The sequence below is a fragment of the Lissotriton helveticus genome, chromosome 12 (assembly GCF_964261635.1).
Source record: "Lissotriton helveticus chromosome 12, aLisHel1.1, whole genome shotgun sequence".
Taxonomy (NCBI): domain Eukaryota; kingdom Metazoa; phylum Chordata; class Amphibia; order Caudata; family Salamandridae; genus Lissotriton; species Lissotriton helveticus.
This window is the reverse complement of record NC_136073.1, coordinates 194,066,409-194,089,319: the sequence shown is the minus strand read 5'-3', so window position 1 is coordinate 194,089,319 and position 22,911 is coordinate 194,066,409. Positions and strand designations below refer to the sequence as shown.

General features: G+C 46.6%; 1 protein-coding gene across 1 annotated transcript in view; it reads right to left on the bottom strand.

Moving 5' to 3' along the window:
• Positions 1 to 3,028: 3,028 nt before the first annotated feature.
• The window catches only part of LOC144799696 (DNA topoisomerase I, mitochondrial-like), a 1,324,061-nt gene continuing 1,304,178 nt past the window's right edge, over positions 3,029 to 22,911 (bottom strand). Inside the window, exon 29 of the mRNA XM_078671191.1 lies at positions 3,029 to 3,386. Within this exon, the coding sequence (XP_078527317.1) occupies positions 3,284 to 3,386 (103 nt within the window). The 3' untranslated portion in view covers positions 3,029 to 3,283. The remainder of the gene's footprint in view (positions 3,387 to 22,911) is intronic.

Sequence of the window (22,911 nt, the reverse complement as noted above, 5' to 3'; positions counted from 1 at the left end):
TCTTAAAGACTCATTTTGTGGTTACTTTGCAGCCGTCCTACAATACAAATATTGGCAAAGTCAATAAATCACAGGTTTGGGACCTAAGGGCTTTGCCAATGTTTTAGCAATGTGTTACTGTATATATATTGCATATTTTCCATAAATAAAGACTTAGAATTTGATCAAATATGTAAACTAGATTTCCTTTCGGACTTCAGCTCTAAAATGCTTAGCTATTAGAATTTCCAATGCTTGTATGGAATGTGTTAGCTGAGTCACATCTGAGTGTCCGGTGAGTTCTGGTTGTAGGAGGGTTTTCACAATGGGGCATGATTGAGAGCTCTGGAATGGAGGTTGAAGGCAGTGAGAATAAGAGTGCCATAAAAGGGTTCAGAGCACATGCTCATCCAATCCTTGCCTCTCCAGAGAGTGCAGACGTCTATTTTCAGCACAATCATTGTTCTTGCTTGTTTATATCAGCCTGCTAAGAAGCTCCCACAAGTCCAATAGGTCTGGTTTGTGTGATGTCTGGATGCAATAGCAGAAAGTCCCAAAGAGACACCTAAATGCTGATCAGCAACATGTTGTGTAAAACACAATATTGTAGTTCACGTTTTAAGCCACAGTCTAAATTTCTTAGCACATGTCCCTGTAAGTGACTCCTACCCACCTTTTTCATCTACGTAAAGCACAGTGGTCCGCAATAGGCATTTGCCTCTGTTAAAGCTGCCTCAGATGAGGTCTAAAAATTGTGATGTACAACACCATAATCCTTGGAGTCAAATATAAAAGTTGTGGAGCAGAAAGGAGCAACAACTATGCTCTCCTATGGCACTGTTGCAGTGTCTCTGGGAGGGCATAAGCACAGTTAGTGTTGCATGTCAGAGAGGGAAGAGTCATGCACTTGAGTGAAAGAGTTGAGGGACTGACCTCCTCCACTGAAACAGCCCGGGCCAGCATTGTAGGTCATGGGTCTCCTTGTGCCACTAGGTCTTTTTAGAATTGGAGCCGCAGTATTTGTGCCCTGGCAAAGCCGATTCCAAAGATCTGCAGATCATTTGCTCCCTGGCGAAGCAGATTTAAATATCGTTAGCTTTTCTGAGAATCATGCACAAAGTGAGAAACATGGGCGAGAGATGTGGATCACACATGTAATGCTGAGGGCGGTGGTGGGATCACCGTGACTTGGGGGGGGAAAGCAAAAGGATGGCAAGGGAAGCAACATGGGGGTGTGGAGAGGGAAGCAAACTTACAGGGATATAAAGCAATAGAGGGGGGGAGTAAATGGGTGAGATCAACAGGAGCAGGCAAGGGAGAAGCACACAGGTTAGAGAGAACACAACACTGAGCTCGGAGAGGGTGAAGTGAAGCACACTAGAAAAAAAGTGCACTCTTCAAGCAGAGCTTCAAACATTTTTTTTTTAAATGGGTACTTGAATAATGAGCAGAGGTAGAGCACAAGTAATGCATCCATGCTCCATGGGCGGGACAAACACAAGAAGATGAAGGAAATTAAAGCTCACACAAATGAAAGAATAAGAACCAAGCAAATGAGAGAGAAAATGAAGCCAAACAATGGTAATCAATTAGCGCATTCTAAGCCCACTGTATAGCAAACAGCCCATGTGCTGTCTAGTAGGCAAGACCTAAAAATAAAGACTATCCTCTTTCTATGTTTATGAGTCTGGTGAGGTTGAAACCCTTAATCATATGAGAAGCACTGCTGACTCAGAGGCAAGATGCTTTTCATTAAAGCACAGTGGACTAGCACGACCAAGATGGGAGATAAAGATGCTATCCAGCTTGGGCTACACAAAGAATCAATAAGCCAGTGCCTCCCTTTACAAACACAGACAGCAGTGGCATAACAATGGTGCCATAGGCCCTAATGCAAGAAAGGGAAATGGGTCCCATGGATCCAGGATCAATAACAAAAGACAGCCATAATTGGGGTGAAAATGACCCCTCAAATCCCTAGATCCTAGTGTCACTGACCCTGCTGCACTACTGATAGCTACTGGTCGCCAATTACCTCCTTCTAACCGTCTGTTCCCTTTCTCCATTCACCTCATACGCGTCTGTCTTCTTTCTTCTCCTCCTATCTTATTTGTCCGCACTTTTTCTCTCCTCGCTCCTCTTCAAACGTCTCCTTTCTCTCTCCACCAACTCCCCTGTATCCTCTTCGACCTGAAGGCCATTATTTGCCTCAATCTCCCCCTAATTTGTGAGTTCGACTTCCTTCCCTTCTGTCACAGCTATATCTTTTCTTACCTTCTTAATCCCCCTCTCTCCTCTCCTTTCTCCTGTTCTTTCACTGGCATCCCTATTCATGTGTACCTTCTCTTTCTTTTGGTTACACCGTTTTGTTAGTCCTTCTCTCCCTATATTTCCATAAAGATGTGTTGTTTCGGTCTCTCACATTTCCTTTCTATCCTTTCGCTTCTCCATTTGACCCTCTCCTCTCCTCCCTAACCTCCCCAAATTTCACATCACAGGTTCTGGTTTTAAATCGTTCAGAGCGGATGGCCTTTAATCTATCTGCAACTTGTACAGAGCAGGCTGGACCACCAAAACCCCTGCTGCTACTGCACTGGCTCAACCACTGATAGGTGTGCTACTAACAGACAGTACATGTTTACTGTTCAACAGATAAACAGAACAAAGTCACACACAGTGCTGCTGCCACTCTGTGGCACTGTGAAGGAAGTGAACATGTTACATTTAATCGATACTTGAATGACACCTTTTGATGTCTCGGTCAACCGGCCGCCTACAAACGAGTGAGAAATCTGTTCTACTCAGGTGGTCTCACAAATGCTGAAAGATATAGTACTCAGAATGTGGCATAATATTTACATATAAGTAGCTAGCTTTGAAGTAGAGTGGTAATCAAAAAGCATCTGAGCACATTGCAAATGGGATGCATTCCTAAAAACTACGCTATAATATTTAGTGTTTACGGTATATTTTACAATCATAATTGTCTTCTGCAAACCGATTCATAGAAATTGGAACCAGGCAACACATTTAAAAAAAACAGTGCTTTAATGAAATTAATACAAAATGTAAAATCGAGATCGGTTTTAGTAACAATTCCGACCATAAAAGCAACATAATAAATATGAGTAACTGATTTAAAAGTGGATATTTGCATTTCTCCCTTTTAGTGATAAAAGTTGTTTCGTCAGATCCAAACAAAGAGGCTGAACTCTTCAACTGGCATTGTTAGGAGACAGAACATAAGGTGAGATGGTCCGAAAGCATCTGTGAGTAATAGCGTGGTGCTCCTTAAAGTCGGATATCAAAACTCAAAGTCGGCGTCTGACATGTTGATGGCCCACGCAAACTTATCTCGCTGAGTTTTGTTGTATATCTTCTCCAACCCTACACCCCACTTTTGGCACCTGTATGACAAACAAAAAAACTCAATTAGCATTCTGAAAAATATTTATAAGCTAACTCAGCAATCACAAACAATGACGATCACTACATGCCGCTTTGCCTTTGCAATGCACCTGTTATTTTGGTTCCCCGACATACATGAAGACAGTATTTCATGGATATCTTCTTTATTTCAGAATAGTACAGGAACAGGTGAGGAGATGGTGTAAAGTTCCACCGCCTCAGCCTCCATGCAGGGAATGCCATGCAGTGCAACCTTGCCTGAAGAACCCTTCCACATTGTAGATCTCCTGCTACTAAAGAATGGCAAATCAACTCATCCCCCCTCTGTAAAACAAAAGTAATTGCACAAAAAATCAACTAATAAAACCCAAAAGAAACATATCCCCTCTAAAATGACCAACAAAGGAAACTTACCCCTTCTGTAATACAAGGAAACCAGAACATAATCCGCTTAATCCATTACATATTCATTTAACCACCCAGGCAACACTCTTCTCCTCTTAGTGCTGCCCGAGACGCCATGTATCGGATCCTTGTCCTCGGATGCCTGGGGTATGGCTCATGACCCCCACTGCATCCCTAACATTGACACATTCTACCATATCCTTCGTCATCCATTCACAAACCACTCCTTCCTCTCCGCCACCAACCAATCTATATAAATCGATCGCTCGCTGTAATCCAATACATTCAAAAACATCCTCCATCAACTCAAAATTTTTAGACCTGTTTTCCTCCTGCTCGCCACACCCTCCTTCATTTATACCACCATTACCCTCCAACACAACGCTTTTCAAATTCCACACTTTACCATCCTACAACCTTCCCGCATTTTCTCAATACTTCCACCACTTGTTGAGCACCAAAGAACTGACTCTCTCCCTTATTAATCTTCCCAGGTTTCTTCACCCGCACCCAATCTCTGACCTCCACACGCTCCTCTCTTACTCCAAGCACTCTGTCATAATATGCCTTGGTCCTCCCATATGCTTCTTCTAACATTTCCACGGTCCCATCCTTTAACTAAAAAGGAGTTCATTTGCATTGCAGTTTCCTCCCTCTCATTATCACAAATGGAGGTAAACCCGTGGAATCATGTGCAATCACCTTGTATACCTACACTGCTTTCCTTACTTCCAACCTCCAATCCTTCTGCTTCCTCACTGCCCCTTGAATAACACCCTTCAAGACTTTGTTAAATCTCTCTAGAATGCTGTTCCCACAAGAATTATATAGTGCTGTAGTCCTGTGCTTTGCACCTACTCTCTCCAAATAATTCTTTGCAGCCTTCGAAGTGAACTCTACCCCACTGTCACTCAGTATGACAGCAGGCATACCTTCAGAAACAAATGTCCTAACAAAAAACTCCAAAACCGTAGTCGTATCAAATTTATCCACAATCTCCACACTACTGACCACTTTGAAAACAGATCAATCACCACCACCACCACATACTCATTTGAATTTCCCACTGGGCCAAGCAAATCCACTGAAACACGCTCTCACGGTTGTTTGGGAATTAAACCCAGAACATGTCCTTATGCACCTTTCCACTGATTTATCCACTCAGGGCCACCAAAACACTTTTGACCACTGCTTGTGTCCTCACTTCACCAAAATGTCCTTTGCAAGATATTCTCTCTCAAACCCTCTGGCGGCACAATCCTGTCCCTCTTAAAATCATTCTTTTCCATAGATGTTCCATTCTTACCTCCCAAAATGGTCTTAACAAATCTGTAACCTCTTCCTTCCTTGGCAACCCCTTGACTACATACTCTACAACTGATTGTAATAACACATCCTATATCCAACTCTTCCTTCCTTATTGCTGGTTCTTCTGAATCAATGCAATTCTGAAATCTTCCCAAGGATCATCTGCACATTCTTCCATAGGGGCAGGCATTCTGGATAAACAGTCTGCAACCACATTATTTCTGCCCGGTACATACACCATCTTATACACAATCCTTCACTTGCATGGTCAATTCACCAACCTGGCAGAAGCAGACACACTTCCTTCCATAGTCAATAATTTTGCGAATGGTTACAGCCTTTCCCCAAACAAAAGCTTGTAACTGCTCTAATGCCCAGGCACACACCAGCACTTAATTTTCTATTATGGGGTACCTCTCTTCCGCAGGTGACCGCCATCTTGAGGCAAAAGGATGATGTTTTCCTTCCCCACAGAGTCTTTCTGAGATAACACCACCCCCAGACCTTAATTACTGGCATCAGTGGTGAGAGAACAGTTCAGGATCAAACCTGCTTAAAGTTGACACCTTGCTCATTCTTGAATTATTTAAATTCAGCTTTGCATTGTAAACTCCACACAAATTTCACTTTCTTTTTCATCAAAAGGCTTATATTGTACATCTTAGTTGCAAAATTGGGAATGTACTACGAACAAAATTCAGCCATTCCTAAGTACGATTTCACCTCATCCTTATTCTCCGGGGCAGAACAGCGCACAATGGCACTCCCCAATCCTGGTTTTGGCTTTACTCCCCTCTCCCTTAAAACATGTCCCAGATCTGTCACACTCCTCTCCGCAAACCTGCACTTGCTGATTTCCACTGTCAAGCCTACACTCGAAACCATTTTCAATCTCTCGTCATGACTCTCTCAGTGTGCTGCAAAAATGTGGATATCGCCCTGGAAACATTTCACCCCCTCCATCTTCCAGATCAACTTATGCATCAGCAGTTAAAACACAGCCACTGACGATGCTAAATCGAAAGGCATCCATACGAATTGATAACACCCAAATGGTGTGATGAATGCTGTGAGCTTTCTTAACTCCAGTGTGAGAGCCACCTGATGATACGCCTTAGATGGATCTATAATAGAGAACCAAGTAGGCCCTTTGAGGGGCAACACCATCTCATTTACCTTAGGTAAGGGGAACTGTTCAACCACAATGTTACTGTTTACATGGTGTAAGTCAATGCACAGACTGATTTTGCCATTGCTTTTCGTGCTACTACTACTGGTGAAATCCACTCTGAGCTCTCCACCTCCTCAATTACATCCTTCTCTATCAAACTCTCCACTTCTTTCTGCACTTCATCCCTAAACATTATAGGAAGTAGTCTCACCATGTGCACCTTCGGAATAGCTTCCTTCTTGAGAACAATTATGTGTTCAAATCCCTTTAATTCTCCTGGCTTTCTTTGAACACACTCGTAAACTCTTGTCCTATAATGCTACCCACCAGACTGCACTTATCCACAATCAACAATTTCTCATCACTGTTTAGACATTTCAGGTCAGCCCACCCCAAAACCGATGGAACTTGTTTTGCAACATATAATTGCCCCCATGACAGTCTGTCTTTAAATAAAAATATTAGCCACCTAAATCCTACCATGTACACTTTCTCTCAAGTAAAACTCTGGATTGTTGTTCATAGGTGTTAAAAGATTGCCAGTTTTACCAGCAAACTTCTCCTTCCATAAGTGCTCCTTCACGATGGTAACCGGTGACCCTGAGTCTGCATACATTTTGACTGGCATCCCATCGATTAGCAAGTTACAAACCGGTGTGTCCTTAGCACTATCCTCTGTGATGTTCAGCACAAAAGTTCCATGCACACTCTTGACACCATCTACTTTCAGTGCTTAAATTCTGTTGAGCCATGGTAAACTAGTACTAGTCTGCTTATCCACCAATTACTCATTTTTGAGAATATGCACACCAACTCAATTAGTGCCTCAGATCAGTACAACTGCAATAATAACCAGCACCTGGAATTACCCCCCCAAAACTCCTCACCTGTTTTCTGTTCCAAGGCATCAGCATTGAACGATATGCTCCAATAATTTACTTCCATGCGATAGGTAAGTCTTTTTAATTAGGTTGCCGCACTCCGATTGTGTTGGAAACCGGTTGCTGGGCAACTGTAAACATTTGAGCGGATAGCTTAAAATGGGTGCCAAGCAAGGTCACGCTGCGTGACCCTGCATACGTTGCCTCCTACAACAAGCTTCCTTGTGACGTCGCTCGCGTGTGTAGCCTGCAAAGACAAGCCTCTACTGATGTCTGCCTCAACAATGGTACTTTTGGAACACCGCCGCCGCTTGAAAAATACGGGTGATATGGCATTTGGCTCCAAAATAGGATTTCTTTGCTTGAAGAATGTAAAGCCTTACTATTACCTTTTCGAAGACAGCGATATCTCGACAGTTAAAGTGCGCAGTGAAGTATGCCCAATGCCTTAACAAAAATCATGATTTTTTTTGCTGTTCTTTCCAACGTTGTTTTATGTCACTGCATAAATATCTTCTCTTCCTTACTGCATGCATAGTTTATCCAGTGTCACTAACTGTTATGTTGGTTCCCCCACATACATGAAGACAGTATTTCATGTATAACTATTTGAGAATAGTACAGGAACAGGTGAGGAGATCGGGTAAGCTTCCACCGCCTCAGCCTCCATGCAGGGAATGGCGTGCAGTGGAACCTTGCCTGAAGAACCCTTCCACATTCTACATCTCCTGCCACTAAAGAATGCCAACACAAGAGCACCTCTCCAGGGCGGAACCATCTTACCAGTCAACCCTTTATTTATAACCAGGCCCAATCAGATTCAATTAAAGGTGCTTAGGTAAAAAGAGCTGGACATTTTACAGGAGGCATTCATTCTCTCAATCCTCTCAGAGCAGAAAATAGTGGCGTAACAAACATGTTACTTACCTTCGGTTACAATATATTTGTAATACACAGATTAGTTATAGATTTCTTACCTTAGAACTACACCCAGGCATCAGACTGGATCCAGAGAATTTGTCATCAGCGGTACCCCTGAGTGTCGAAAGGTGGCGTTAGTCGGCTCAGCGTTCGTCGTCGGCATCGTATTTGCAGGGATGATGTTGTGGTAGCTACTTAGACGCCGCCCTTGCGTGCGGACGTCAGTTCTTTTACACGACATTCCACACCAGAAGCACAGAGACATGCAAGACACTGACCACTGGTGCACAAAACTAGGGCTCTAAAAGGGATTCCCTCACCCTAGAAATCAGTTCACAGAATGGGGAGGATGGGTGGGGCGGTAAGGAATCTGTAACTAATCTATGTCTCTTACAGATATATCGTTACCGAAGGCAAGTAACTTGTTCATCTGAAAGTAACAATTAGTTATAGAATCCTTACTTTAGAATAGATACCCCAGCAATACTAACCCCCGAGGTGGGTCTGTGAACCAAGTTCACACCAGAATGTCCTGGAGAACAGAACGTCCAAAAAAGCCGTTTCTCCAGACTTGGCTATCCAAGCAGTAGTGTTTTGTGACAGTGTGCCGAGATGCCCACGTAGCTGCCTGATAGATTTCATTGAGGGGGACTCCACGTCCCAAAGCAGTGGTACCTGCCTTCGCCCTGTTGTAATGGGCTCACAGTCCCACTGGAGACTCCTTCTTTGCCATAGAGTAGCAAGGTTTGATGCACAAAATGACCCGCCTGGAAATGGTCCGTTTGTGCACAACCCAACCTTTTTTGATACCCACATAGCCAACAAAGAGCTGGTCATCCACCCAGACTTGCTTGGTGCACATAAAAGGAAAGCACACGTTTTAGATCCAGACAGTGGAGCCTCTCTTCCACCATAGAAGGATGTGGGGGTTGAAAGAAGGTGGGCAAAGTGATGGTTTCACCAATGTAGAAAGAATTAACCATTTTGGGAAAAATGAAGGTCTGGTTCTGAGGATGACCTTGTCCAGAAGAACAGCCGAAAAAGGAGACTTTGAAGAAAGAGCTTGTAGCTCACTCACCCAGCGAGTAGAGGTGATGGCAACCAGAAAGCAGTCTTTAGAGTAAGAAGTCTGAAAGGACAGTTATGAAGCTGCTCAAAGGGAGCGCACATAAGGTAAGTAAGAACCAAGTTCAAGTCCCACTGAGGCATTACGAAAGGCACAGGAGGATAATGAGTAATGCCCTTAAGGAAGTGATTTACAACAGTGGACTTGAAAAGAGAAGGCTGATCACGAAGCCTAAGAAAGGCTGAAATGGCGGAGAGATAGCCCTTAAGAGCAGAGCCCTGCAGGGCCAAAGAAAGGAGGAACAAGAGAAGCTCAGAAAGAGGGGCAGAAAGGGGGATCAACAGACTTTGCTGTGCACCATGCCACAAATGTGTTCCATCTGCAGGCGTATAGTGGCTTGTGGAGGGACGCCTTGCTGCCAAGATAACATCACAGAATTCGGGAGGAAGGTCAAAGAATGTCAACTGTTGCCGCTCAATCTCCACGCAAGGAGGTGGAGGCTGGACAGGTTCGGGTGGAGGTCCACCCCCTGCTGCTGTGAAAGAAGATCCTCCCGAAGAGGCAGTCGGATCAGAGGATCGATGGCCATGTGTAACAGCTCGGGATACCAGATTCTTTGTGCCCAATCCGGAGCCACAAGGATGACTTGGGCCCGGTCGCGCTTGATCTTCTTCAGCACTCTGGGCGTCGCCTAGCGAGTGCTGCCTTGGAAATTCCAATGTGCAGAATTGCTGACATTGCGCGTTTTCTTAGATGGCAAATAAATATAACCAAGGCTCGCCCCACTGCGGAAAGAGACCTTGCGCCACCTACGGGTCAAGACGCCATTCGCGATCCATCATGGACTTGCAGCTGAGTTCGTCCACCCTGGCGTTCAGAAAACCTGCCAGGTTGTGAACCACCAGGGATATGCCCTGATGTTCCAGCCATGTCAAGAGCCGGAAGGCCTCTTGAAATAGGGTCCATGACCCCATCCACCCTGTTTGTTGCAGTACCACATGGTGGTGGTGTTTTCCGTGAACACCTGAACTACTCTTCCCCGGACTGAGGGAAGGAATGCTTTCAGTGCATGACGGATCGCCCAGAGCTCCAGAAGGTTGATGTGGAGCCCAGACTCTGCCAGAGATGAGAGGCCTCTGATCTCCGCCTCTCCCATGAGGCCACCCCACCCTAGAAGTGATGCTTCCGTCACCACTGTGTACTCCAGTTGAGGAAGGGAGAGGGATATGCCGTTGACCCAATCCTGGTTCCTTAGCCACCACTACAATTGACATGCAGTGCCCTCCAAGATCTGAACACAATCTGATAGATTCCCCATATGCGGTGCCCACTGGAACTTCAGGTCCCACTGCAGAGCCCTCATATGCCACCTGGCATGATCCACCATCAGGCGCTGGTAAGGCCAAAGGGGAGCATGGTGAACTGAAAATGCTCGTGGCCTACCATAGGTAATGCCGGTGGGCCGGCAGGACGGGAATGTGAAAATAAGCATCCTGCAAGCCCAATGCTACCATCCAGTCTCCAGGGTCGAGGGCACACTGGACCTGAGCTAGTGTCAACATCCTTCTCGAGGAGGCAGTTGACGTTCCTGAGATCAAAGAAAGGACACAGGCCTTTGTCCTTCTTGGACACCAGAAAGTAGTTGGAATAGCAACCACGATCTATGTCTGGGGCAGGAACTCGCTCAATGTCTTCCTTGGCCAAGAGTTCCAAAACTTCCGGTTGGAGAAGGGCAAGATGATCCCCTGATATGCAATGGTGCTGAGGTGGTATGGTTGGAGGGGTAGTCTCTAAGGGGAGGGAGTAGCCCCTTTGGACTATCTGCAAAACCCACCTGTCCGACGTGATGGTGTGCCAGTGAGGGAGGTGATGGCGATTCCTGCTGCCCACTGGCAATTGGTGGCCCTGAAATGTTGGACTAGGAGGGTTTGGGGGCTGCTGCAGAGGGGGCTGTGGTGGACTGGCCTGCCCTCTGGCCCCCAGACCCCCAGCGGTGGTTCCCACGTCCCCAGCCACACAGGGGCTGAACACCTTGCGCCGGCCTGTTTCTCAGGGTGAAACATGGAGGGGCATCCCCTTCCATAGCCACAAAAGGGGCAAAAAGCTGACTGCGCTGGGCAGGTGGCGGAGAGGCCCAAGGACTTGGCCGTAGCCTGAGAGTTCTTAAAGCACTCTAGCGCGTTGTCTGCCTTGTCGCCGAACAGGCGACGGCCATCAAAGGGAATGTCCATAAGGGTAGCTTGGACATCCCCTGAAAAAACAGTCGACCTCACCCAGGCGTAGCTTCAAAGGGCTACAGACGTAGAAATCGTCCTGCCTAGTGAGTCGGCGGTGTCCAGTCCACAGCGAATGGTAAACTTGCTTGCGTCTCTCCCCTTGGCAATTGCACGGGAGAGTATGGCCCGGGCCTCCTCTGGGCACTGGGGCAGCACTTGCTCCACAGTATCCGACACGGAGTGGGTATAATGGCCCAACAGACATGCAGTGCTTCCCGACCGCAGTCCCAAGGAAAACAATTTCTTCTTCCCAAGGTGGTCCCGCTTTTTGGATTCCCTATCAGGTGGTGTGTTAGGGAATGCGCCTTTGGACATTGAGGCTTGGCACATAAAGCTCTTAGGAGAGAGGTGTTGGGAAAGGAAAGAGGGGTCACCCGGAGCTGAGCGGTGGTGTCGGGCGATCATCCTATCCACAGGAGCCCCTGTGTTGTGCCTGGACCAGGTGCCCAAAAGGATGTGAGGACTTCATTGAATGGCAGCAGGGGCTCCGAGCCAGTTGAAGCACCTCAGTCAGGAGGTAAGTCCTGACCTCTGTTAAAAAGTAATCGACAAGCATGAACATCACCGGCGCCATCTTGCCTAACAAGAAGCCATTGTCCACACGTATAGGGCATCCATTTTAGGTGCAGCGGCCATCTTGCGCTTTGCAAGTCACCTATGATTCACCCTGACCCTGCAACCATTCCCGGTGCCCTGATTCAGCATGACCAAATGCACTAAGGTCATAAAACCTCATCAGCCCGACAAAGCCCCGGAGCCACTTCCCACCCTAAAACACATTTGTCCTTTCATCCCCTGCACATGAGCCAGGCCTTCTGCTAACCCCCAACTGCACCTGGTCACTTGATCCAGTCCCAGGCTGTAAACCAAGCCTTGCGGATGTACTTTATTGCCCCCACACAGCAAGACATTGTTGCACAAACAGAAATGCTTGATCTTATCACTTGCACAACCTTTAGATCTGACTGATCCCACACACTTATGTCCTGCTGGAATGTCCAGCTGCAAGATGGCAATCATCTGTTAGATTTGGGAGGGGGAACGACAGCTGGTGGGTCTGTGTGGGAACCGGCGGGAGGCAGGAATTCCTAGGATGTTTGACCACTAATAAAGTTACTAAAAACAGTATAAAAAGGAGGGCAGCAGAGAAATTGTTAGAACACCTCCTGAAGACATTGATTTGTGTCAGGCCTGTTGTGTTCTCCTCTGGAGTAAAAAACCTGTTCTTTGCCGTCCAGTTGCCAGCGCCTGTCTCTTTATTTTGGTAACTATTGATATTGGGAATTAGAGGTGTCTGGCGCCGAACAGCTTTGTTATTCTTTAAAGATTGGCTGTTTTTCCACAATTTGGCGTCCCAACGTGGCACCCATCAGAGACATGTGGGTCCAGTAGAGAGGTCCTAACGACGGAGTGAACGACTGCAACGATCGGGAAAGTGCACCTGCCCAAAAGAGACCCTTGTCTGGGCAGCCGATCATCTGAACTTCACTTGTTCCGAACGGACCTCTCTCGAATGACCTGCGGTCCTGACTGGGATCCCACAGGAGTGCTGCGGTAAAATTGGAGTAAGAGAACGATCAGGCGCTGGAAGGGTAAGGCGAAGAACTGTCCACGTGGTCCGGGTAAGATTAAGTAGGATGTTTATACGTCTGATTGGTAGGATGTTTTATCCATCTGATTGTTTGATTGATTGTATTGGAATTGTTTGGATTGAAATACTAGTATTGCGCTTTATTGGTTCGTTTAGCTCGTTAGCTATTTGGTACGTTGGTTCTCTTTGAGATATTCCCTGCTTGCAAACAACGAAGAATAGGAATATTCTCTCTCTTTGCAGACAGTGAAGGATAGGTAGTGCGGACTTTTGTCCACAATTGTTTTGAGATTTTCACTTTTCGGATTATACGTCATGCCTATCTTCTCCCCACTAATTGGTAATTGGTTCAACCCGTACCGTTTATTAGAGGTCAGTGATCCGGCTCCACCGGAGGTCACCCCTAATAAAAAGGACATGTATAATATGGATTAGTCACTGTAGCTTTTAGCAAACTATGGCATAAAACGTACTAGGAAAATCGAGTAAACCAGTAGGCCACTGATGGGATCTTTTGACCCAGCTAAAATAGAAACGCTAGGAATAGCCCTTCTCGAGAAACATGGAATTAGCATAAGTAAATATTGATTTTTTGGTAGTTTTTGAATAATGGTTACTATTTACAAATAGTAAAGGACAGTTAATGCAGACTCCTTGTCTGAATTTAGGATTCATTGAGAGATTCTTTTGACCGATATCCATTATGCCTGTCTTTTCTGAAGTTATTGGAAAATGGTTGTTTTAGCTTGAATTGTTTGTTGAACAAAAAGTATGGTATTTGTCCCATAATGTATGACTCATTGAGGAACAGATACGCAAAGACGGAACTCGAATTTAAATGGCCAGTAAAATGAAGTAACTTGATTATAAAAAGTTAAAAAGATACAGTACACAGAAACAATGTCAAAAGAATGGTCAAGAGCTGTTGTATTTTAACTCCTACAACGTAAGCAATTGGTAAAGATCCTGATATTTAGATATATCAATGAAGAGGACAGTAGATCGAACCTCTTTTACTTAACAGCTCCGTCGAAGGAGCAAAAGCGCGCCTTTTTGAAATTTGGAATTTTTGTTGTAAGGTTCCCAAAAAGGTACATTAGCCCGAAATTTGTTAGCTATGAACCCCAAGTGCATTCTGCTCCTTTGAGTCCTAAACCGTAATCTTTGTTTTACACACCACGTGTTTCAGAGGAGTTTTTCAAATGCTCCTAAGCCTCACCAGAGGAATGCCATCCAGTCTAACATTAGGCAGGAGTAAGTTATAAACGTATTAAGTAAAAAGAAGAGAAAAATCTTCTCTAAAACATATTTGCCTGCACGGCCAAAGCCAGGGCTCGAAAAACATCGCAAGAAAGCTCGTTTTAAATCTTAGCGTTTGATGTCCTTGCACAAGTCATATGATTAGAATGAACATTTTTAGGAAAGTCCTGCTCTGTTTTAACCTCTCGTAACCTCCTAACACAGCGATCATCTGTTTAGATTATATATAAAAGACATTTCTAGGCACTGTATTTTAGCAGTCGGGCACAAATGCCTATTATCGGTTTTTAGAAAGGCACTGTTTCTTTTGTGTGTTATAGATTGGTATGCCTTGCACAAACATTTCAGGCATGGCCTAGTCCGTGTTTATGGACCCCATGAATAGGTCTGCCAGCCTTGGCAAATACGAATCTGTGATTTTCTGGCACAACTGTGCTCCCGCGCTATCGAACTAGAACTGCGCTGTGTCCTCCATCCGCCCGCAAAACTGATCTCCATGCAGACATTAGACAAGTCTGTTAGTGGTCTTACCGTGTAGCAAAAATGCATACCATTGAAAGCGCGAATGCACCCAGCGAAACTCGCTACCTCCTATAGTTTCCCTGCTCCACCAATAGGAACGGCCCCAGGCCACTATCGATCGTTTTTCTTCGATTGATTCGAACATTGATCCATCACCCCCCCTGACCTTATACTGAGTACCTCTGGCCTCTGACCCTTTCCTACATGCGGTCTATATTACCACACTTGAATGATCTATGTAGTGAGCATCCTATCATTGGTTATCTTTGCCGCGCTAACGGTTCTTCTGGGCTTCAATGCCGAGATGCCAAGGACTGCATCCCAAGAGATAAGTCAGGTACATGGTAAGTAAAAATATTTTTGTTATAATGCGCGCTGATGTGCTTCGATTGCTGCCCCCTCCCCCTCTTTCTTTCTGTAGGTTACATCGGAGTTTCAGCTGAAGAATAAAGAAGGCCTAAACGCACTGTGTTCCACGCGAAAAATAGGCTAGTACTGTGAGATGGTACGTTGTATGCAGAGGCTATCTCTGGGAGCGTGAAAAACTGTATGGTATGAATGAGTGTGTCCCCTGATTTGTATGGTATGAATGCGTATGTGTCGTGTACGCCTGGGTCGATAAGAGAATGCTTTTTGTATGACTGAAGTGTTGATCGAACGGTTAATGGGATGAGAAAAATAGGCCTGAACATGGTACCTACATGCGAAAGACGATTAGCGTTTTTTGAAATATAGCATGTTCCTTACTTAGAAACAAGTCTCTCTCTAAAGCTAGCGAATGGGAGGGTAGCCTACATCAGGAGCTTGAACGATTAATGCAGTACAACGAGCCCGACTCCAACCGATATCCCAAATGTGCGACCAAAGTAATGCGCACCTGTGATCTAATTTATGTACTGACCAAATAGAGAAATGAAGAGTACCCCGGGTTGGAGCTCATCCAAATCCTCCTCCACCCAGAAGTTAGAGATATTGTCATGTTTTAGATTTACCCCTCCTTCTTCCATCCACATAGAAAAATAAGAATTGTACCGTCACACGTCCGACTGACATCCCTCCTTTACCTCAGCTTGGATCATCGTTGCTAGATGTTGGGGGACCCCACCGTGAGTATAAGTACGACTCGGCTAGTGTCCGACCAATTAAAAGGGAGTAAGTATTTTCAAAATAGGCGTGTCCGACCAATTAAAAGGGAGTAAGTATTTTCAAAATAGGCCACCGGCTAAAATTGTCGACTATTAGGAAAGAAGGAGCCTGACGCCCGAATAAATTAAGTAGAGTACTGAGAATACGCAACGTACATGAAAAAGTCCCTTTGTCCAAAATAACTTCTGTGTTCTGTCTTCGGTTTTTGTACTTGATGCATGTACTGTCACGCCCTATTCGATATTTGTGTGTACGTAAACTATGCATTTATGTTTTCCCTCGGCTTGTGTGTTTTATATGTAAACCGACCTGTACTGTTCTATGTTGTATATGTACTGAATAGCCTATTATTGTACACGCTCTCTCGCTCTCTCTATGTTGTGCGTGTACTGAATAGCCTATTTTTGTGCACGACGCTCTCTATCTCTGAGAGCTCACTTTTGAATAAATGACGACACTGTACCTCACCGGTACTCGTCCAATTGGCCTTAAACACGACAGTGTTTGAACAAATTTACAGAAACTAAATATCATATTTTTGCCATATTACTACCTCTCCTTTCTGTAAATTGATGGAACTTAATTGGCTGAGAAAGAAAGGACAGGTGAGACGACTGATGACCCCTAATCTGGCCCTTAAAAGGGGGGCTATAGGTCAGTGGCTTTTGTTTAATACCTTAGTGACACAACCTTCATCGTTCATATTATCCCGCCCATTGCACATAAGTACAGTGACCAAAACATCCCCGTTTTTCCAGAATGATCCCAGTTTTGTACCAGCTGTCCCAGAAAATTTTAAGAAATGTAGCTCATGTCCCGGTTTTTGAAGATAAATCGTCTAAAACTGATAGAAGTTAGCTGTTGTTTCCAGAAAAGATTTCATTGACAAACAAGCCGCCAGGTTTAAAATCCGCAATTTATGTAAGTTCTTACTGACCATTCTGTAGCACTCTACTAAGGAACGCACTCGTAGCTTGAAGTAAGATAATAGTCCTTCTCCCAATTTTGTGAAATGTCCATAGTTGTTTTTACTTTAAGATTCCGGTCACCCTAGATATAAGTTGTATGGACATCACAAGTCCCTCATTAACTAATGAAGTAGCTAGGTTGTAAAGGATGATGCAGAAATTAGAATAATGTTCATAAAAAAATGATTCGAACCAAAGTGAAAGGAATGTTGTAGTAAGCCCTGCTGAATGAGTACTGAAACCAAAATGTTTAGCTGAAAGTAAGGAATATTGACAGGATGGAACAATGCTTAGCCTCTGTACTTTATGGTAAACAATAGCTAGGAAGGGTACCTGTATGCCCATGATAATAGCACATCACACTTTTCGTAGTTAGCAGACCTAGAAGAAAAATATAGCTCAACAGGATTTAGCTTATAACGACGAGTCTCTGCCGGAGGAGCCGGTTTGAATTTGACAGACCATGTAATTAATAGATATTAGATTTCTTGCCACAATCACGAATGTAAAAGGAATGAACACCAAGGATAAAAATTATGGTGCAAATTCAAAGAAATGCTTGCAGACCTGCACCACAGTAATGATTTATGAGTTAATAACATGCACCAATGTGAGGATTAAAGAACCTTCACGCTATCGTAATTTTTGAGTAACAGATAAATGTTTCCCCAGCTACTTGGGGTTGGGAGAGAAATTGACTTGTGTAAATGTCTTCCCCTGCCAGTTCTCTAAAAATTGTTTTGTACCTATTTAAAGATATCATGCAGTCGTCAGAGGAGAGGGGCCGGACGTGACGCACAGCCTGGCTGCAGATCGTGGAACACCTATGACCTCGACCAAGATGGAGCCGCAGAGCAAAGAGATGCTGGACGAGGCACCATTCCCAACATGGAAAATGAAAGCAAGAAGGGCTGTCCAGAAGCCCCCAACTTGTTGATCCGCCCGTGCCGATTGAGCCCGATTGATGGGCCCACTTGTGTGAAATTTCTGCCCACCTTGGTCCATTTCAGATCTGACCCCGCTCCGCTCCCTCTTCCCTCGACCTTCCAAAGCACGCCACCTTTTTCATATGAAGTTTTTTTTAAATTGACTTGACGAAGAAACACAGCGCACAGATAGAATAGGATTAGTAGGGATGGACTTCACGGATAAAGAATAGAGTGCGGGTACCCTGTCTAAGGTACCTATGATAGATTAGTTAGGGAACAGGGCAAAAAGGACTGTGGTCCGAGAGCAAAGAATGGCCACGCCCTGCAACGTGGAATCTGGATCAGAGCTGGATGCATATCTCCACTGCCGGTGCTCAACAGCGCCAATGAAAGAAGAAGAACAATGGAAGCCTACCAGTGATGGCTCGCTGTAATAAGACACTGGAAAGAAGAGCTTTTTGAACATTATTACTCCCAGACTATCACTTGTATTAAGTTGAATTTCTCTCACAACCACTTCGTATTGATTATGCCCCAATTGGACAAGAAAAAGATTTTCTTTTGAAACCTTACATCGGTCACTTTTACTGTATATGAAAACCAAAGAAAGAGTTAGCATTATATAATGATAATTGTAGAACACCAGTTGTCCGCATGAATATGCTCTCTAGTTTGGACCCCCATGGAGTCTAGACCTCAAATAATGCACTTAACGGTACTTATCCTACCAGAACAATTTGTATGACAACATGTTATTATTTGAATGAACTTTCTGCCTCGTCTAAGAAATAGGCCCATCTCCAGGTCTAGACGTATGATACGACAAATGTCGTTTTGGATGCACTGCCTCCTCGCCTGTCACATTGACTGCATAAGATTATTGACAACGCTGTCTTTACTGATAGCAGGATTGTTTTCATCTGTCCGTAATACAAATAGGCCACCAAAGACCGCTATAGACAGCCCAATTGCACACCGCCCTTGTGTTCCCTATGTCCAAACCCTTTGCGCACCTAAGACTGAAGACACTGATCAAAATAGACTAGCAAGATGTCTTGGGAATGATCAAAGGGGCGACTGTTAAAAAGTAATCGACAAGCATGAACATCACCGGCGCCATCTTGCCTAACAAGAAGCCATCGTCCACACTTAAACGGCATCCATTTTAGGTGCCGCGGCCATCTTGCGCTTTGCAAGTCACCTATGATTCACCCTGACCCTGCAACCATCCCCGGTGCCCTGATTCAGCATCACCTACCGACCCCTGCCCCCACCACGTCTTCAACAAGGCCAACTCCATCTCCAGCACATCATCAACGCCTCCTTCAACACCGCCACCTACCCAGAAAGCTGGAAGCACGCCGAACTCAGCGGTCTCCTGAAGAAACCAACAGCGGACCCCACCGACCTCAAGAACTTCCGCCCCATCTCGCTTCTCCCTTTTCCTGCCAAAGTCATCGAGAAGACCGTCAACAGACAGCTTGCCGCCTTCCTCAAGACGAACGGATCCCTCGACCACTCGCAGTCCGGCTTCCGAGCCAACCACAGCACCGAGACCGCCCTCATCGCAGCCACCGACGACATCAGATCCCTGTTCGACAACAGGGAAACAGCGGCCCTCATCCTCCTGGACCTCTCCGCAACGTTCGACACTGTCTGCCACCGCACCCTAGTGCAGCGCCTCAGCAACATCGTAATCCAAGAGAAGGCACTGGAGTGGATCATCTCGTTCCTCGCCGGAAGAACCCAGAGAGTCCGCCTCCCCCGTTCAGATCCGAGGCCACAGAAGTCATCTGTGGTGTACCACAGGGATCAGCACTCAGCCCCACCCTATTCAACGTCTTCATGAGCCCCCTCGCAGCCATCGCACGCCAACACAACCTCAACATCATCTCCTATGCCGACGACACCCAGCTGATCCTCTCCCTCACCAACGACCCAGCCACCGCCAGAACCAGCCTACATGAAGGGATGAAAGACGTCGCCGAGTGGATGAAGAACATCCGCCTGAAACTGAACTCAGACAAGACGGAAGTCCTCATCCTGTGGTCATCACCCTCCGCCTGGGATGACTCCTGGTGGCCCCCTGCCCTGGGCACCACTCCCAAGCCAAGGGACCACGCACGCAACCTGGACTCCTCCCTCTCGATGACCAGACAAGTCAACGCCGTCTCATCATTGTGCTTCAACACCCTGCGCATGCTCCGAAAGATCTTCCGATGGATCCCCACCGAAAAAAGGATGACGGTCACCCAGGCACTCGTCACCAGCCGACTGGACTACGGAAACACCCTCTACACCGGAACCACAGCCAAACTTCAGAAAAGACTCCTACGCATCCAGAACGCCTCCGCACGACTCATCCTGGACATTCCCCGTCACAGCCACATCTCCGGCCACCTGAGAGACCTGCACTGGCTCCCTGTCAGCAAGAGGATCATGTTCAGACTCCTCACCCACGCACACAAGGCTCTCCACGACCAAGGCCCCAAGTACCTCAACAACCGCCTGACCTTCTACACACCCACCCGCCAGCTACGGTCGACCAGCCTTGCCCTCGCCGCCGTTCCACGCATCCGCAGAGCCACCGCTGGAGGAAGATCCTTCTCACACCTGGCAGCCAAGACATGGAACTCCCTCCCCATCCACCTTCGGCGAACCCAAGACCACCTAACCTTCAGGAAGCTACTCAAGACCTGGCTTTTCAAGCAGTAGCGGACCCCTCTCCCCCAGCGCCTTGAGACCCTTCCGGGTGAGTAGCGCGCTATACAAATGTCATGATTGATTGACCAAATGCACTAAGGTCATAAAACCTTGTCAGCCTGACAAAGCCCCGGAGCCACTTCCCACCCTAAAACACATTTGTCCTTTCATCCCCTGCACATGAGCCAGGCCTTCTGATAACCCCCAACCTGGTCACTTGATCCGGTACCAGGCTGTAAACCAAGCCTTGCGGACGTACTTCATTGCCCCCACACAGCAAGACATTGTTGCACAAACAGAAATGCTTGATCTTATCACTTGCACAACCTTTAGATCTGACCAATCCCACACACTTATGTCCTGCCGGAATGTCCAGCTGTAAGATGGCAATCATCTGTTAGATATGGGAGGGGGAATGACAGCTGGTGGGTCTATGTGGGAACCGGCGGGAGGCAGGAATTCCTTGGATGTTTGACCACTAATGAAGTTACTGAAAACAGTATAAAAAGGAGGGCAGCAGAGAAATTGTTAGAACACCTCCTGAAGACATTGATTTGTGTCAGGCCTGTTGTGTTCTCCTCTGGAGTAATAAACCTGTTCTTTGCCGTCCAGTTACCAGCGCCTGTCTCTATTTTGGTAACTATTGATATTGGGAATTAGAGGTGTCTTTCGCCGAACAGCTTTGTTATTCGTTAAAGATTGGCTGTTTTTCTACACCTCCACCGTAGGTAGCTCGAGGTTGCGAGCCTCGGCCGCCCTAAGCAACACTACTGCGTAAGAAGCTCCCTCCTCCGTAGCCACGGTAGGAGGAGAAAGCATTCCAAGGTCTGGGGAAGTATCTGTCCACTGGCATTCCCCAACTCCTCTCACCAGACTGGATCATATTCTAATTGGTCAGTTAAAGGGTCTCCAGACACCTCTTAGTCCTCCTCACCCTCCTCTGGTTGCCAATCTGGCCTAAAAGAACTAGGGTGAAACAAGGGCACAAAAGTACCCGTTGGTGCCGGATCCGACGTCGGTTGACGCCGGTCCGGCTGTGTGTCCATGTCGAGTTGGAGGCTGGCGTCAACGCCAGCTGGGGACACAACCAGCGGCGTTGGCTGCAGATGTAGTGCCAGTAGAATTGGCGCTGGGGGAGGTGTGGTAAGGTCGACCAGTGCAAATCCAGATCCAGGTCTAGACGCTGCGGTGCCGGGTCCTAAGCCTCTGGCCTCGAAGGCCGAGGGCCCCCAGCTGAGTCTGCGGGGCCCGAAGGTACGCCGGTGGAGCCGGGCTGCCCAAAGATGGCATGCATCACCTCATAGAAACACCGAAGCTGGGCAGGGGTCGCACATGGTCCCGGCAAGGACGGGGACCTCGGAGTTGACTCAGCGAGGGGCACCACCCGCATTCCTCGTCGCGTCTGCCCACGGACGAGGAGAAGTCGAAGAGCGACAATGCTTCTTTGACTTCTTCTTGTGCTTCGACTTACCTGAGGAGTGACTTGGAAGAGGACTGGTGGTGGTGGCGGCTCGGCGACTGGTTCCTTGACCTCCCACGCAAAACAGGACCTCGAGGAGTGGACTGCCAGGTCTCGGGAAGCTTTCGGGACTACTCCCGCAAAGACTTTGGATTTATGGTCCAGCAGTCGGAACATGACTTGGAGTCGTGGTCAGGTTCCAGACAGAACAGGCGCACACAGTGCAGATCCGTCACCGACACCAACCATCAGCAGGAACCATAACCCTTGAAACTGGGCATCCCTGACGTGCAGCAGGCGTCGAAGACTCAAACGACGTCGGCATAAACTCAGTCAAACAGTGACTGGAGGTACCGCTCTCTCTGGATCTGTGCTGGCTGGCGCGGAAAAACAAACAACAGTTGTCAGCGCACAAGGGTGGTGTCGAAGTAGCTACTACAACGCCATCCTGGTGACCACGACGCCAATAATGAACGTGGAGCCAACCAAAGCCACCCTTTGACGCCCAGGGGTACTGCTGACAAAACATTCTCTGGATCCAGTCTGACGCCTGGAGTTAATTCTAAGGTAAGGAATTTATAACTAATTGTCTCTTCCAGATATAAGCCTCTGCAGCCCACATGGTGCATTGGGGCCCCGAGCTCCAGGAGACCCCCTCAGCAAAAGTTGTAGGTGGTGGGCTGGAGAGGGGGCCCCTCCAAGTATTTTGCAGGTGGTCCCCTTCAAGCTTTGTTATAACACGTGGATACAGACCAATGGGGAGATTTACAAAAAAATCATGCAGCGCAACCTCCCGCAATGCTATGCTACGTGGCTTGACAGGGAGGAAGCAGGAGAGCACCAGATCTTCATATGGCTCTCTCCTCCCCTTTCCCCGGTTCTGATTACAGCTGCTGTGCACCACGAATACACCTTAAC